At 47.5% G+C, this 18951-nt stretch overlaps 1 protein-coding gene across 1 annotated transcript in view; it reads right to left on the bottom strand.

Moving 5' to 3' along the window:
• kcnq2b (potassium voltage-gated channel, KQT-like subfamily, member 2b) overlaps positions 1-18951 on the bottom strand; it is a 129491-nt gene that overhangs the window by 46910 nt on the left and 63630 nt on the right. Inside the window, exons 2-4 of the mRNA XM_080204346.1 lie at positions 5885-5975; positions 2853-2979; positions 1312-1487 (exon numbers count right to left, since the gene is read on the bottom strand). Of these exons, the coding sequence (XP_080060472.1) occupies positions 1312-1487; positions 2853-2979; positions 5885-5975 (394 nt within the window). The remainder of the gene's footprint in view (positions 1-1311; positions 1488-2852; positions 2980-5884; positions 5976-18951) is intronic.

The raw sequence follows: 18951 nt of genomic DNA, 5'->3' as shown, positions 1-18951 counted from the left end.
TCTTAGACAGACAGGAGCCTTGCTGGTAGAAGTTGGAATTACTGGTGTGTGTGGGACACAGTGAGGCCACCTTCATACGGGCAAACACAGCTGGCAGGAGGGGGAGAGCAACCCACCATGGGAACACCACCTCTAGTGAGCTGGCAGGTTCTGCTCACCACTGGCAAACCCAACAGAAAGATGGTCAGTACGATGGCACACTGGTTAGCACTGCTGCCTCACAGCACCAGGGAGCCAGGTTCAATTCCAGCTTGTGTCACTGTCTGTGTGGAGTTTGCACATTCTCCCCATGTCTGTGTGGGTTTCCTCCAGGTGCTCCGGTTTCCTCCCACACTCCAAAGATGTGTGGATTAGGTTGGTTGGCTATGCTAAATTGCCTCTTAGTATGATTAGCTAGGGTTAGGAGGATAGGGTCTGGGTGGGATTGTGGCCAGTGCAGACTTGATGGGCTGAATAGCCTCCTTCTGCACTGTAAGACTCTATGAATCTATGATCCCGTCTCCATCAGAAAATGGCCTGATTTTGGATTTACAGGGTGTGATCCACTGCCCACCCAGCTGGAGTGGACTGCCCACCCATCCCAGGCCACAAGGTACGATTGCAATGGTGAACCCTTCCAACATGGCTCTCTCCTGCCTCATCCTTTCCAACTCCCTCTCCGTGAGGGCAGAGAATAATCTGACCTGTTAACCGTGTATCCCTCTCTCCACAAACGCTGCCAAGTCACTTTCCAACGGTTGTCGGCCTTTTTCACCCAGCTTTATGAGGCACCTAGCGACCTGCCGCCTTTCTCTTTCTGAGCAGGTCAGAATGAACAGTCTCCATGTCTAAGGAAGCAAAGTTCTTGCATTGAAGCCAGTGTAGCAGGGGTTCAATAGGCTGGGCCCTGGGATCAGAGGGTTAATGTACGATGACAGGCTGAGTTAATTGGGTTCACATTTACCAGCGTTTAGAAGAACCAGAGGCGGTCTCTTTGAAACCTACAAGATTGTGAAGGGGTTTGACGGGACAGACACTGAGAGATTGTTTCCCCTGGCTGGGGAACCTAGGACCTGGGGTCACAGTCACAGGATAAGGAGAGAAGTTTCTTCACTAGGTTGTGAATGTTTGGGATTCTCTCCCTCAGTGGATTCTCAGTCACTGAGTGTATCTGTGACTGAGAATGGCAGATTCTTCATCCACCAGGAAATGAAAAGATACAAGAGGCAGGCGGGGATACGGAGTTAAGAGAGAAGGTCAGGCTTGAGGGGCTGAATGGTCCCCACCCATTCGCTACATTCTTATTCCCAAATCCTGCTCTCTCTCAGTTACCTTGCTGTGTGCGTAGACCACTGATCCCAGCAGCTTCCAGGTCCCTCCCCTCCGATCCATGCGGATCATTCGTAAGATCTGCAGAAACCTTAAACTCCTCAGAGCAGATGTGGCGAAGACATTTCCCTGTGTCCCTGCGGCAAGGACGGCAATCGAGGCGACAAGGACCATGACGTCTGGAGAGAGAAAGTCATTTCAGACAAAGTTACCTTCCTGAACTCAGATCAACCTCCAACTCCAAAGTTTAGTCTTTCTATCAGGCCTTTTCTCCCGATTCCTGACTGATCCCCTTCTCCGACACCAGGACTCCAATCCTTATGGTTTAAACTGGGGAAGGTTGAGGGACACACTGCTGGAGAGTCAGGATGGGGGGACATTGTGGAGAGACATTGTGAGCAGGGTGAAGTTAACACCTGAGTTTGGGCTTTAATTGTTGCAGCTTGTGGAGCAAGGGGTCGGTGCAGTAGGCTGGCAGCTTCTGGAGAGGAATGTGATTAGGGTTAGTCTGGTGTGCTTGTTTAACCAGGGCCCTTGTCCAACAGATTAGCTTAGTTGGAGCTTTATAAAGTAGGAGCAGATGCTGAAAACAGGATTTACCCGAAGAAAAGAGAGAGCCAGAGAGACACAAAAAGAAAGAGACAGAGAGACAAAGAGGCAGACACAGTGACAGATACAGAGAGAGACAAAGACAGAGAGAGACAAGCAGTGAGACAGAGTGGGATTTACAGCCTAACCTATCAGGTATTTCATAGTGGAGGGGGCCACAGCCAGCAGTGGGATCTCCTGGTCCTACTGTTGTGAGCAGGATCTCCCGTTGAATGGACCCCTCTACACCGTAAAACCCGGAGAGGGGGTGTGCCGTCGGCAGGATCGGAAAATCCTAAAGTGCGAATGTCTGGAAAATCCAGTCCCAGAGAGAGGGAGTGACAGACAGACAGACAGAATGCCCCTAGATTTACGCTGAGAAAAGCAGCAGGTATCCCTCCAGCTGCAGTGCCGAGTTTTCTCTCCAGATTCTCTGGCACTCGGTGCACAGAGAGCCTTGGGGTGAGGTTTGCAGTGTAACTCAGGGAGGTGGCGGGGGGTGGGGAGGGGGGGGTACTGGGGCAGGATCTGACAGTGTTGGCAAGGCTGGCTCCACAGTAATCGGGGTGCCCCAATCTATGCTCAAAATAGACTTGCCCCAACAACGCCCCCCCCCACCCCAGCCCTCGAAGACATGGAGAAGCGCCCCACCAGCCTCCCCACCACCACCCCCCCTCCACACCCCATGGGGAGAGACATTACTGGCATCACAGCTCAGGACAATGCTTCCCTCAGGGAAGGTTCCAGGGTGCACCCTGGAGCCTAACCACCCACCCACCCCCCACCCCCAGGGACAGGTAACATGGACACCAAGGCTCACATTGCAGGCTGTCCCTCTGAGCAGGCGTTGGGGGCTCAGCCTGGGATCTTCCTGTGCAGCTCAGCAGACAGTGGGTGTGGTTAAGAATAAGGCAGCTTCCTCCAGAGGACAGGGATATTCATCCTCCCCTACTCACCGATCACACAGAACGGTTTCCGTGCAAACTTCAGTCTGCCCCTCCATCCCCGGTACCGACAACAGCATCCTGCAGACCAGATCCGTACCATATACTCCACGCCAAACACCACGATCGTCACTATTTCCTACAGGAGAGAGAGGGGGAAGCAGGAACTCTCAGATCACACTGAATCCAGAAATTGAAATCTGGGCTTCCAGGTGTCCACAGAAGCTTGGATAGACCAGACTAGAGCAATGTACCACTCTGTCCTCCATATTCAAGAAAGAATATCAAAATATTAAAGATACTGTAAAGAGTAAATTTACAAGGAGGATACCAGTTTTGAGACATTATTACCATCACAGTGGTAATATCAGGGTGACACAGAGGTTAGCACTGCTGCCTCATAGCACTAGGGTCTCAGGTTCGAGTTTGGGTTGGGTTACTGTCTGTGCAAAGTTTGCAGCTTCTCCCCGTGTCTGCTTGGGTTTCCTCCGGGTGCTCCAGTTTCTTCCCACAGTCCGAAAGATGTGCCAGGTGCATTGGCCGTGCTAAATTCTCCCTCAGTGTATCCATGGTAGGTTGTTGCAAAAGGTTATATCTCACGGGATCCAGGGTGAGATACCTAAATGGATACAAAATTGGCTTCTTGACAGAAGCCGGAGGGTGGTTGTAGAGAGTTTATTTTTCAAACTGGAAGCCTGTGACTAGTGGTGTGCCTCAGGGATCAGTGCTGGGCCCACTGTTATTTATCATTAATATTAATGATTTGGATGAGAATATAGGGGGCATGGTTAGTAAGTTTGCAGATGACACCAAGATTGGTGGCATAGTAGACAGTGAAGAAAGTTATCTCCAATTGCAACGGGATCTTGATCAATTGGGCCAGAGGGCTGACGAGTGGCAGATGGAGTTTAATTTAGATAAATGCGAGGTGATGAGTTTGGTAGATTGAACCAGGGCAGGATTTACTCAATAATGGTAGGGCACTGGGGAGAGTTACAGAACAAAGAGATTTAAGGGTCCATGTTCACAGCTCCTTGAAAGTGGAGTCACAGGTGGACAGAGTGGTGAAGAAGGCATTCAGCATGCTTGGTTTCATTGGTCAGAATATTGAATACAGGAGTTGGGACGTCTTGTTGAAGTTGTACAAGACATTGGTAAGGCCACACTTGGAATACTGTGTGCAATTCTGGTCACCCTATTATAGAAAGGATATTATTAAACTAGAAAGAGTGCAGAAAATATTTTCTAGGATGCTACCAGGACTTGATGGATTGAGTTATAAGGAGAGGCTGGATAGAGCCTGGTAGGAGGTTGAGGGGTGACCTTGTAGAGGTCTATAAAAAATAATGAGGGGCATAGACAAGGTAGATAGTCAATATCTTTTCCCAAAGGTAGGGGAGTCTAAAACTAGAGGGCATAGGTTTAAGGTGAGAGGGAGAGAAACATAAGTGTCCAGAGGGGCAACTTTTTCATACAGAGGGTGGTGAGTGTCTGGAACAAGCTGCCAGAGGTAGCAGTAGAGGCGGGTACAATTTTATCTTTTTAAAAAGCATTTAGATAGTTACATGGGTACGATGGGTATAGAGCGATATGGGCCAAATGCAAGCAATTGGGATTAGCTTCAGGGTTTTAAACTAAAAAGGACAGCATGGATAAGTTGGGCTGAAGGGCCTGTTTCCATGCTGTAAACGTTTATGACTCAATAAGTCTACCCAAATAGGCACTGGAGTGTGGTGACTAGAGGAATTTCACAGTAACTGCATTGCAGTGTTAATGTATGCCTTATGTGTGACTAATAAATAAACCTTAACTGTATCTCCTTTGAGGTGACGTACTGGAACTGAGCACAGTTACTCCAGATAGGATTTGAACAACATCCCATACAACTACAACAACAACTTTGCATTTATATAGTACTTTAGTGCAGTAAAAAAGTTCCAAGATGTCTTACAGGAGCATAGCAGGCAAGATTCACTGACATTATCAACATCCTGGGGCTTATCATTGACCAGAAATGGAACTGGACCCAGCCATATAAATACTGTGACAACCAGAGCAGGTTAAAGACTCAGAATTGTGTGGTGAATAACTCGCCTCCTGACTCCTCAAAGCCTGTCTACCGTCTACAAAGCACAAGCCAGGAGTGTGATGGAATTCTCTCCACTTACCTGAATGGGTGCAGCTCCATCAACACCATCCAGGACAAAGCAGCCCCACTTGATTGTTATCACTTCCATAAACATTCAATCCCTTCACCACCAACGAACAGTAACAGCCAAGTGTGCCATCTACAAGATACACTGCAGGACAGCACCTTCCAAAACCACAACCACTTGCATCGAGAAGGACAAGGGCAGCAGATACCTGGGAACACCACCACCTGGAGATTCCCCTCCAAGTACTCAGCATCCTGACTTGGAAATATATTGTTGTTCCTTTACTGTCACTGGGTTGGAATCCTGGGATTCACTCACTAACAGCACTGCGGATGTATCTGCGCCTCAGGCTCAAGAAGGCAGTTCATTCCCACCTTCCCAAGGGCAGCTAGGGGGTGAGCAAAAAATCACCATGAAACCATTGTGGGAAAAACCCATCTGATTCACTAATGTCCTTTAGGGAAGGAAATCTGCCGTCCTTACCCGGTCTGGCCTACACGTAATTCCAGAGCCACAGCAATGTGGTTGACTCTTAACTGCCCTCTGAAAGGGCAATAAATGCTGGCCCAGCCACTGATATGCACATCCCACGAATGAATTTAAAAACCTCAAAGATTCCAACAGATTTTTTGATTGCTTTTTCTACCTAAAGGATGGATGATCCACGTGGATCCACAAGGTGTGTTTGTAGAGACAGACAGGATTGTGAGATAAGGTGAGAGGAAGGAAACGTGCTAGTTGTCTATAAAAACACTTCCATTCTGCTGCTGGAATCTCCCGTGCTGTCTAATTGCAGCAGATAGCTACCTCACCCTGTTATCTGAGTCTAAGCAGACCTGCCCTTGGTTAGCGGGTATTGGGGGCGATGGGTACAGGGAAATGACTTACCAGAATATACAGTGCCCCTTCTGAGCTCTTTTCATATTCCTTGATTGTGGAGAAGACTGACAACACCAGACAGGAGAAGACCAGTAAAAAACTGCAAAATACAAGTCGGGAGATTGAAACAAATTACTAATTCATCGGAAATAACGTAAATAAACATATCATAATCTACAGCAGGTAACCATCAGGCAACATCTTGCACCAAATTATCACCAAGCTCTGAAAATCAACCGAGGAATTGCAGTCCATGCCTGAGGCTAGTCATCAAGTGTCAGTACGCTATTCCACCATGGCATGCATCATCATTGAATTTGATCTGTCTGCCAACACCTCCAAGTTTACAATCCGCATCCTTGCTTTCAAATCCAGACCAGACGGCTCGCTCTTCCCTATCTTTGCAATCTCCTTTGGCCCCTCATAATGACCTCAGATCTCACCATTCCTCCAATTTCAGCTTCTGATTTTAATTGTCAAAGTTTATTTATTAGTCACAAATAGGCTTACAATGAAGTCACTGTGAAAATCCCCTAGTTGCCACTCCAGCGACTGTTTGGTTACAGAGGGAGAATTTAGCACAGCCAATAAACTGTTTCTACTGTTTGAAGGTTCTCGAACCAGGGACCATATTTTAAACATTAGGACCGAGACGTTAAGGAGCGGTGTTAGACCCAGAGGCAGCTTTTCCTACTGTACCTTAAAACCAAAAGAAAGAAGGGGTGGGTCCCACAAGTCCACAGAGCCATGCCCAAAGGGCTGCCCTTTACAAAAAATTGAAAATACCTTTTGCCACCGGGCACCCCCCACCCATGGAAAATCTCTCCATAGACAATCCCCCGCCCTCCGCCTCCGGCTCCACGGAACACCCATTGATGGGATGGCACGTCGGCACAGTGGTTAGCATTGCTGCTTCAAAGCGCCATGGAGCCGGGGTTCGATTCCTGACTTGGGTCACTGCCTGTGCGGAGTCTGCACGTTCTCCCCATGTCTGCATGGGTTTCCTCCGGATGCTCCAGTTTCCTCCCACAGTCCGTTCAGTGGATTGACCCGAACAGGCGCCAGACTGTAGTGACTGGGGGAATTTCGCAATAACTTCATTGCAGTGTTAATGTAAGCCTTGCCTGTGACAAATAAATAAATAAACTTGAACTTTAACACTCCTCCCTGCAGACCAGCTCTCACCCCATCCACTGCCCAGGCATGACCCTGTCCCACCTGTGTACCTCCAGCAGGTTCTGCTGACCAGCTCCATGCTGCGGGGCATCTGTTGTCACTCATGTTGGTGTGGTTGGGAGGGGAGGGGGTGCGTTATCAGGTAGACCAGGTAGTTATATTATTCAAATGGGGAATGTTGGGATACCTGTCACGTCACTGGTGGCGGATTGGGACAATCGGAACGGGAATTCCTGTTGGTGCAAACCACGTCATGGGACACCAGTGGGATTTGTATTCCCGCCGTCATTCCCAGTGCCCAAAAAAACGGGAGGGCAAAATCCCCCCCAGCATCTGGTCATTATTAAATTGCTGTTTGGGTGGGAACTTCCTGTGTATAAATTGGCTGCCACATTTCCTACTTTACAACAGCGATTGCATGTTAAAGCTTTTAATTGGCTGACATCGCTTTGGGACAAGTGAAATCATGAAAGGTACAACGGAAATGAAGACCTTTGCTTTTCAACTCAAAATAAAAATGTGACTCTATTAAAATACCATGTTTTTCAATCCTCCATTTGGGACTGTGTGACTTAGTCCTTTATCTCTTCAATCCATTTCCTGTTGGCTTCTCGGCTTTCTGAATTGGCCAATGCCAAGGCTACATTGCTCTATTCATTTTTCACCCACAATCTCAGACACCTCTCCGCTTTTCAATCACTGGCTCCCTGAACCCATCATGTTGCCTCAGTCCCCATTCTGTTCTCTGTAAGCTGGTCTATGCTGTCACTCCACGCGCACCCTGACTCTCTCCATAAATATAAAGACACAAGAGATTAAGAAAGGTCATTCAACCCACCCAAACCCCACGGTTCAATGCATTAGCTCCTCGTCATCACCAACTGTCTTCCTGAAAAGCTCAAAGCTTTTGCCTCTACAGCTGCACCTGATCGATTATTCCAAACATTCATCACTCTGCGAGCAAAGCTGCTTTTTCCCATGTCTGCTATAAATTAACCATTCACCCATTTTCACATTCCATCCTGAGGTGATGTGTAGCCTTTCATCCCACACCCGTGTCATCTTCTATTCAAAGCTGAAGGCTGTCTTTCACTATTTTCTTTCTGGTCTGTGGAGTTTATTCTGATTTTTATTTTCCTCACAGCCCAACTCCTGTGCAAGCTTGTTCTCTCCAACCCAAGGCCATTCAGCCTTCTGTGCCCCTGCTGGCTCTTTAAAAGAGTTATCCAATGAGGCCTACTTTTTCATTATTCATAGAATCATAGAATCCCTACAGTGCAGAAGGAGGCCATTCAGCCCATTGAATCTGCACCAACCTCAATCTCACCCAGGCCCTATCCCCGTCACCCCATATACTTACCCCACTAATAAGAACATAAGAACATAAGAACATAAGAACATAAGAAATAGGAGCAGGAGTAGGCCATCCAGCCCTTCGAGCCTGCCCCACCGTTCAATAAGATCATGGCTGATCTGAAGTGGATCAGTTCCACTTTCCCGCTTTCTCCCCTTAATTCCCCTGTCTATCAAAAACCCATCCACCCGTGACTTAAATATATTTAGCGAGGCAGCCTCCACCACTTCAATGGGCAGAGAATTCCAGAGATTCACCACCCTTTGAGTGAAGAAGTTCCTCCTCAACTCCGATCTGAACTGCACCCCCCCTTATCTTGAGGCTGTGCCCTCTAGTCCTACTATCCTTTCTAAGCAGGAAAAATCTCTCTACCTCCACCCTATCCATCCCATTCATTATCTTATACGTCTCTATAAGATCCCCCCTCATCCTTCTAAACTCCAACGAGTACAGACCCAGTCTATTTAGTCTCTCTCTATAGTCTAACCCCCTCATCTCTGGTATCAGCCTAGTGAACCTCCTCTGCACTCCCTCCAAGGCCAAAATATCCTTCTGCAAGTGCGGCGACCAAAACTGCACACAGTACTCCAGTTGCGGCCTCACCAGTACCCTGTACAGTTGTAGCAAGACCTCCCTGCTTTTATATTCTATCCCCCTCGCTATAAAGGCCAGCATCCCACTCGCTTTCTTGATCACCTGCTGCACCTGCAGACTGGGTTTTTGCAACTCATGCACAAGGACCCCCAGGTCCCTCTGCACCATAGCATGCTGCAGCTTTTCGCCTTTTAAATTATAATCCCTCCTACTATTATTTCTGCCAAAGTGGATAACCTCACACTTGCTAACATTATACTCCATCTGCCAGGTCCTCGCCCACTCGCTCAGCCTATCCAGATCCCTCTGCAGACTTTCCACACCCTCCATGCAATTTGCTTTTCCACTCACCTTCGTGTCATCAGCAAACTTCGTCACCCTACACTCAGCCCCCTCCTCCAGATCATCTATATAAATGGTAAATAGCCCTCTAAAAAAATCCCTCTAACCCACGCATCCTGGGACACTAAGGAGCAATTTAGCATGGCCAATCAACCTATCACACACATCTTTGGACCAAGGGAGGAAACCAGAACACCTGGAGAAAACCCACGCAGACACAGGGAGAATGTGCAGACAATCACCCACGCCTGGAATTGAACCCAGGTCCCTGGAGCTATGAGGCAGCAGTGCTAACCACTGTGCCACCCTGGACACTGGAAACAGTTCCTTGTTATCTACTCTGGCAGAAGCTTTCATGCTTTTAAACATATCCATTAGATCTCCCTTCCACTTTGCTCTAATCCTGGCTACTCCCATCACTCCACCTAACAAAATCATCCCTCAACCCTGATAACAGTCTGGTAAATCTCCTCTGTACCCTCTCCAAGGCCTTGACATCCTTCTGAAATTGTGGTGCCCAGAATTAGACACAATCCTGCAGCGAGGGTAACCAACGTTTTATAAAGGTTTAAGATCATTTAAGACTTTTTAAATTCTGCCTTTTTTGAAGCAGGATTCACCATTTGACTTGTCAATGTCAAGGGTTTCTCTGTTCCTGCACCCCAGCCATTTTAATTCTGTATCAGATCTCTCGCCAGAGATGCTGCCTGACATGCTGAGTGCTTCCAACATTTCCTGCTTTGTATTTCAGGACACACAAGGAGGGAACAGGCACCGGGGAGGACCCACTCACTCAAAGCTCAAACCTTCCCCCAGCCCTTCAAAGAAGGATGGTAAAGATGAACCAGAGAATTACAGACTGGAGAATCAGTGACAGGGAAACTATTGAAGGAAATTCCGAAGGAGAGAATTAATATCCAGTTGGAAAGGCAAGGATGAATTAGGGATAGTCAGCTTGGCTTTGTCAGAGGGATGTCATACTTAACTAACTTCATAGAGTTTTTCAAAAATGCAATCAAAGAACAAAGAAAAGTCCAGCACAGGAACAGGCCCTTCAGCCCTCCAAGCCCGTGCTGATCATGATGCCTAACTAAACAAAAAAAACCTTCTGCCCTTACTCGGTCCGTATCTCTCTATTCCCTCCCTATTCATGTACCCATCCAGATGCCTCTTAAATGTTGATAATGTTCCTGCTTCCACCCCCTTCTCTGGCAGCGCGTTCCAGGCACCCACCCCTCTCTGTGTGGAAAATCCTTCCCGCACATCTCCCTTAAACTTTCCCCCTCTCACCTTGAACCTGCTCCCCCTTGTAATTGACACTTCCACCATGGGAAAAAGCCTCTGCCTATCCACCCTGTCTGTGCCTCTCATCATTTTGTAGACCTCTATCAGGTCTCCCCTCAGCCCCTGTCTTTCCAGTGAAAACAATCCTAGTTTATTCAACCTCTCCTCATAGCCAACACCCTCAAGACCAGGCAACATCCTGGTGAACCTTCTTAGCACTCTCTCCAAAGCCTCCACATCCTTCTGGTAGTGAAGTGACCAGAACTGCACACAATACTCCAAATGTGGCCTAACAAGGGTTTTATATAGCTGTAATATAATTCTCCAATTCCTGTACTCAGTGCCCCGGCTGATGAAGGTAAGTATACCATATGCCTTCTTAATCACCTTGGCCATCTGTGTTGCCACTTTTAGGGAACTGTGGACCTGCACACCCAGATCTCTCAAAATGTTAATGTTCCTAAGGGTTCTGCCATTTACGGTATAATTCACACCGAAATTTGATCTTTCAGAATGCATCATCTTGCATTTGTCCGGATTAAACTCCATCTGTCATTTCTGTGCCCAAGTCTCCGATCTATCAATATCCTGCTGTATCCTCTGACAATCCCCAGCATTATCAGCAACTCCACCAATCTTCGTGCCATCTGCAAACTTACTAATCAGACCATCGAGTGTGCGAAGGAGGGTTGATGTAGTTTATATGGATTTTAGCAAAATCTTTAACAAGGGTCCCATATGGGAATGTTTGGATGAACACCTGAAATATCATAACGTTCAAGATATGGGACAAGAGCAAGAAAATGAGATTAGCGCAACGTAAGTGGTAGTTATTGCCGGTGCAGGCTCGATGGGCCGAAGGGCCTTTTTGGTGCTTTACAATGACTCTATGACCCCAACCACACACTAATTCTTACAGACAGGAGATGGAGATGATGCAACAGGACAAACAGAAACAAGGAAATGTTCCAAATACACAGGGGATCTCTGCACATCATTTTATTTCTAACAGGAAAACTGTTCAATAGAAGATATATCAGCTGAGGGACATCCAACTCGAGAATTTTATTAGAATCTAAAATTGATTTGGTGAAGAAACAACTGGATTTATATAGCACCTCTCACATCCTCAAAATGTCCCATAATGATCTGCAGCCAATGAATTATTTTTTGATTTGGAGTCATTGTTGTAATGAAGGAAAAGCAAATTTTTTTTGTTTTTATTCTGATTCAATCCAATCAAATCCAATTCAGAGTCCCAACAAGTTGGGACATTCCCGATCCAAGCTGACAAGACAGGGCTCTCACCTCCTGTCCTGGGCTTGATCTACATGATCCAAGCTGATTGGAGTAGGCAGAGCTCCTCCTAATGACTTCAACCAAACGTAGCATGTTGATACTACACTTGATCTTAGCCAAGAGGCGGAAGACAAATTGTGCATGACAAACTCTCACAATGCAACAATTACCAGATGATCTGTTTATAAAACAATATTGTTTGAGGGATAAGCATTGACCCAGGACACTGTACATCCAGAGTTATGGGGTCATACAGAAAAGAGGCCCTTCAGCCCATCGAGTCTGCGCCAACAAACCTCCACAAATCCCACTTTCCAGCACTTGGTCCATATCCTTGAATGTTTCATCATTTCAAGTCATCATCGCACTTTGTAAAGTCTCTGTTCCTGTCCACCACAGGAATCGTAGCAGGCGGAAGGTGGACCAGGGAAAGGTCCATTGGCCTTGGGTTGGATTTTCTGATTTTGGGATGAGCGCAGGCAGAAAATCCCACCCTGAATTTCCCACCTCTACTCCCCTCCCAGGAAGCACATTCCAGATTCCCACCACCTCTGGGTGAAAAGGTTTTTTTCTCAAATCGCCTCTGAATCTCCTGTCCCTCACCCTAAAACAGTGCCCCCTCGTGATTGACCCCTCAACCAAGAGAAACAGTTGTTTCTTATTCATCCTGTCCACACCTGTTATGATCTTATACGCCTCAATCATGTCTCCCCTCAGCCTTCTCTGCTCTAAAGAAAACAATCTAAGCTTATCCAGTCTCTCCTTATAACTCAAATGCTCCAACCCAGGCAGCGTTCTCGCAAAGCTCAGTGCATTCCCATCCACAGTGGGGATTATTCCCTGACTCTTTGCCAAAGCAGTGGATTGGGATCTTTTGCAGATACGAAGGAGCAGATAAATGCCTCATCTGAAAACCAGCAGCTCCAGCAGTGCAGTGCTCCCTCAGTGCGTCACCAGAGTGTCCGTAAGACCATAAAACCATAAGACACAGGAACAGAACTAGACCGCTCAGCCCATCAAGTCTGCTCCGCCATTCAATCATGGCTGATGCTTTTTCACATCCCCATTCTCCTGCCTTTTCCCCATAACCCCTGATCTTCTTATTAATCAAGAGCCTATCTAACTCTGCCTTAAAGACACTCAGTGACCCAGCCTCCTCTGTGGCAAAGAGTTCCACAGGTTCACCACTCTCTGGCTGAAGAAATTCTTCCTCATCTCTGTTTTAAAGGATCGTCCCTTTAGCCTGAGGTTGTGCCTCTGGTTCTAGCTTTTCCTACTAGTGGAAACATCATCTCCACATCCACTCTATCCAGACCTCACAGTATCCTGTAAGTTTCAATAAGATCTCCCACCCACATCTTTCTAAACTCCAACGGGTACAGACCCAGAGTTCTCAACTGTTCCTCATGTTACAAGCTCTTCACTCCAGGGATCATTCTTGTGAACCTTCTCTGAACCCTTTCCAAGGCAGCACATCCTTCCTTAGATATATCAGATTAGATTTCTGTGCTTCACCTCTGGAGTGGGACCTGAACCCATGGCTGCCTGGTTCAGGGATGAGAGGGCAATCCACTATGTCCCAGATAAGGAAGTGGGCGACATCAACAGTCTCAGTGACTTTCCATAGACCCTGGACGCGTATCGAGGGCGGAATTTTACCGGTTCGCTGCACCCATTGAGGGGTGAGTGAGCCGGTTAAACCGTCATGGGCTTAGATGTCAGCGTCACACCAATTTCCTGGTTCTCACGATCTTACGGAGCTGGATTTCCGGTGAGAGGCTGAATAATGTATTTATATTTATTTACAACCCAGCGCTCATTGGTCCAGCCTCACCAGGAGAGGTTCTCTTTGATGACGAAAGTACCTGCACCCCATGAACAGGCAATAGTCATGCTGACCTCACCTGTGGAGCCAGAGGCCTCTCCCGGGGAGGCCAAGGGCGAGGGGGGTGGCCCTTGGGCTTGTTGGGCAGTGCCAGGTGTGGAGCCTGAAGGGACAATCCAATCAGGGTGGATGGGGGGTGCCCGCTGCCACTCTGCCTGCAATCGGTGAGGGGGTGGGGATCCGATCAGTCTGGGGGCTACACTTCCAGCTACATAGGGCTTATGATTGGCCATTGGCCCCCTCAGTTGTTGGGGGAGGGGGCTGTATTCAGGCAGTTTCCAGCAGCGGGAGTCTGACAGCTTTCTCTGTCAGGACATTGCTGTGGCTATTGTGCATGTGCAGAATCAGAAGTCTGCACGTGCGCAATAGCTCCCTCTGCTGCTGGCTGTGAAATAAGCCCCGCCCACTGCCTGTGGCAGCTCGAAACAGTTTAGCTGATTTTTTTCATGCACTATGTGCAAACAATTGGGCACAAAACTCGCCCATCTTCACGCTAGCTGGACAATTAGGGTGGGATTTTCTGGCCTCACTCGCCTGGAAACTGGAAAGACCTTTCCACGGTCCACCCCTCGCCCGTTATGGTTCTCACGGTGGGTGGAGTGGTAAAATTTGCCCAAAGTGTCAGATCACTGGCAATTGGCATCAATCAATATCATACCTGTCCAGATGTGTACCAATCCAACAAGGAACTACAGTCAATGTACTGGCTGAGCCTAGGAGATTCCAACTAGTGACAGACAACTCCACAAACCAACATCCCTGGGACTAAAAGCTGCAAACGCAAGGTAAGGAGCTGATTAAAGCAACCCATTCAACCATTCCAACAAGATAATCCTCTTTTCTCTCATAGTCCAGCTCATCTGATCCCTTGACTGCTGAATTTAATCAGGAAAAAGCAGGCCTTGATGACGTCAGTTCTCAGTGACAGTTCCTCTCCTCTCCTTTATTCACAGACTGACTTCCTCTGCGTTTCCAGATTTTCCATTTGTCCAGTGAGGGAATCATTCCGAGGAATCACTATTGCTGGACAGAATGACGAGGGACTGATTCAGGGATATACAGAGAAGCCACGCAGTGTAACATATGGAACCAGAAGACATGGACTGATTGGCTGAGTCCCGGATATCGGAGTTATTTAGTGGAGGGTGAGAAAGGGAGGCTCGCATTTCTATAGCGTCTTTCACAACCCGAGTGTTTTGCAGCTAATGAAGCAGTTTCAAAGTGCAGTCACTCTTATATTCTAGGAAACCTTCGAGAGCACCTTCCAAACGCGTGACCTCTACTATCTGGAAGGACAAGGGTAAGAGGCACATGGGAACATCACCACCTGCAAGTTGCCCTCCGAGCCACACACCATCCTGGCACTTCTTCGACTGTCGCCAAGTTAAGGTGCTGGAACTCCCTTGCTAACAGCACTATGGGTGTACCTACAGCACGTAGGTCCGAACGCTAAGTCTTGTGGGGTGAATGTGATTGGACCAGAAGTGGAGGGGGGGGGTGGAATCCTCTCCGGCCCACATCAATTTTCCAATGGGATCTTGCTCCTCACCTCTTGCTCTTCAGGCTCCTCCTCAGACTCGGCCGTGGAAATGTCCTCTACGGCCTCTGGTACAGGGCCGCTGTCTTCATCCTCCAACACATTCCCTCGGGTTGACAGAATCGGACCGTGCAGAATGCAGCAGACAAGAACAATAAAGGAGACGCGTTCAGAGGGAAATTGCAGTGATCCCCTGAACAGCCTAGGCAGAGAAACCTCATCTTGAATCGGCCTTTGATCCTCTCTATTGTCGTCCTCATGTAGCTCTCTCTCGGCTACAGTTCCTGTGTGAGAGTGGCATCATCAGCCATCTTTTGAGCAGACAGCCCTTGTTCCTCAGAGCCAATTCTCCCAGTGTCGGAGCAATGAACAGCCTTGGCACTCTTGGACTGACTCAGGGTGTAGGCAGCGTGGACATACCTGGCACAAAGCTGCAGTACCTGACTCCTGTGGTCACAAACTGTCTGGATGCTGAGGGAGGGGAAGTCCTTTCTATTGATAAAGGCACCCGGTTCCCCCACTGGCTCCACTATGGACGTACAATCAATGGCTCCCTGGATATGGGGGAAATCCTGCGATTGCAGAGAAGCCTCTAGCTCACTCTGCCTGGCTGGCCTCAACTGTCCAGATGTGAATGAGAGTGCTGACCCCTTGGAACAATAAGTCAGTGACCAACTTGATGCAGATGTAGGCAGCCTCCCATCCACTGACTCTGTCTACACTTCCCGCTGCCTCGGCAAAACAGCCAGCATAATTAAGGACCCCAGGCACCCTGGACATTCTCTCTTGCACCTTCTTCCTTCAGGAAAAAGATACAAAAGTCTGAGGTTACATACCAACCAACTCAAGAACAGCTTCTTCCCAGCTGCTGTCAGACTTTTGAATGGACCTACCTTGCATTAAGTTGATCTTTTTCTACACCCTAGCTATGACTGTAACACTACATTCTGCACTCTCTCATTTCATTCTCTATGAACGGTATGCTTTGTCTGTATAGCATGCAAGAAATAATACTTTTCACTGTATCCCAATACATGCGACAATAATAAATCCAATCAAATCAAGTCTGTGAGTGGCAAGTCCCCCACAGAGCCCTGGACAGAAGCTGAGCCATGGGAGTTCAGGGCCATTGGCACAGAGTGGCCACCTTCATAGTTAGAGGCTATTTTGTAGCTGATCATGTCACAGATCGAGGCGATAGCGTCGCTGGAAAGGTGCTACCTTCTTCAGCACTGAACTTCGACACGTGCAGGTAACACGGCCACTGCCTGAAAACTCTACCCAGTGGGTAATGGTGCCAAACCCCGACCCTTGTGCCTTGCAAATCCTGCTGGCCCTCCAGCCCATCTGTCAGTGTCTCTTGGTCCATGCGGTTGATTGTGGGTGGTATCTATGGGTAAGTGGCTTCCTCTCCCTGGGCTTCCTCTCCCTGGTGCGCATCTCCCCCTCCTCAGAAAGTCCCTCCAGTGGAGTAAACAATCCCTATTGGTTCAGGGTCCTACTCTGAAGGGGCCTTTCTGCAGAAAGACTCTTCAAATGTTTACAAATCAGAGTTCACCAAATAATAGCCCAAAATGATCTCTACACCAACTCTAAACAACACAAAGTGAGCCTTTATCTCACTCTGGATGTGGAATTAACGAAAATGGTAAAGACCACTTGGCTGATTGGTTGAACAGAAAGTACACAGGCCAATCAAAGTTGCTGTGAGTTGCTCTTTAAATGGCCTTAATTGGCCCTCGGTACCCGCAGTTCCGACTTCCGTGTACATCCGCTAATCAAAATACAGCGAGGCGGTGCGCTGATGTCAAAGCACCCTCTTGTCATCATCACATTTCATTATCTATATCACAGGGACTGCAGTGGTTCAGGAAGGCAGCTCACTAACACCTTCCCTAGGGTAATGAGGATGAGTAATAAACATTGGCCTAGCCAGCGACGCCCACAGCCAATTTACACACAGCAAGATCCCAGCAGCCATTAAATATATAATCAGAGGATCTATTTTAGTGATATTCACTGAGGGATAAAGGTTGGCCAGCAATCAAATCACATCTGGAGAGCCAATGACTCAGGCTCCTGACTGAAAGGGCATTTTGCGAGATAAGGTACCCCTCTCAAACTGGGGGGAGATGGGTTACAGGCAGGAAAATGTCACTGACCGCCCGTCCCTTTCACAAACATCAACTCCACGTACTCACCTTCTCCTCAGATCCCTCAATCTTTCATCCCTATAGCAACGTATCTGATCCAAACAACTGCCCATTCATAGAATTACAGAAACATGGAAAACAGGAGCAGCAGGAGGCCATTCTGCCCTGCTAGCCTACTCTGCCATTCAAATGGACTTCACTGGTGTGGGTAGCATTGTGCAACTCAATTGTACCTTACTGAAGGAGGTGCCCAGTAATACCATTCTGTCCAAAGTGTCCATATCCATTTGAACTTTTTTTTATTCATACATGGGATATGGCTGTCGCTGGCTGGCCAGCATTTATTGCCCATCCCTAGTTGCCCATGGGCAGTTGAGAGTCAACCACATTGCTGTAGGCTTGTTTTCAAATATAGGCCAGACCAGGTAAGGAAGGCAGATTTCCTTCCCTAAAGGACGTTAGTGAATCAGATGGGTTTTTCCGACAATGGTTTCATGGTCATTAGTAAATTCTTAATCCCAGATATTTTTTATTCAATTCATTAATTCAATTCAATCTGCTATGGTGGGATTCGAACCCGGGTTCCCAGAGCATTAGCTGAGTTTCTGGATTAGTAGTTTAGCAATAATACCATGAGGCCATTGCGTCTGTCTTTTTGTATCAAGTATCTATTTATACTTGAACTGCACTATAGTGAATAATGCACTTGGACCCAACTCCCCATTTCCCTAAATGTACTTGCACACACACACACACACACACACACACACACACACACACACACACACACACACACACACACACACACACACACACACAGCATTCGAGAATGCACAAAGTAAATCTGCTTGCACCAAAGTAAGTAATAAATTTTAAACACAAGGTTGGCTTCACTGACAATGTAGGAAAATTAAGTTTGTGAAATTCATTTCAGAAATTGTCGGATGTGAGGCTGAGATTGAAGACAGAAGGATGTCGAAACTCCAAAGGTGACCCTGTCTGGAATAAGATTCTCTCGTTAGTCAGTGTGTCTGCATCTTCTGATAATAACCCCCTCCTTCAGGATGCACTCAGTGCTGAGAGACAGCTTTATAAAATGCAGTGGGATGCATTTTTATTTAAAGCACATCAGATGTGAGCAGTGGTATCCAGTCCATATTAAATATTTAGAGATGTTCTTGTCTTTCTTTTGCAATATGTTGCTCTTTGTAGATTATATGTAAACCACAGCTAACTATTATTCCTATGAGACTCATCTCCAAACTCCGTGGCCTGGGTCCCAGCTCCTCCCTCTGTGACTGGATCCTGAACTTCTGAACCCACAGACCACAATCAGTCAGGATCGGCAACAACACCTCCTCCACGATCATCCTCAACACCGGTGCCCAAAAAAGGCTGTGTTCTTATCCCCTCACTATACTTCCCTGACTGTATGGCCAAATTCCATCTCAA

Source organism: Carcharhinus amblyrhynchos, chromosome 16, assembly GCF_965287045.1.
Source record: "Carcharhinus amblyrhynchos chromosome 16, sCarAmb.v2.hapA, whole genome shotgun sequence".
Classification (NCBI taxonomy): Eukaryota; Metazoa; Chordata; class Chondrichthyes; order Carcharhiniformes; family Carcharhinidae; genus Carcharhinus; species Carcharhinus amblyrhynchos.
This window is presented reverse-complemented; position numbering and strand designations above follow the sequence as displayed.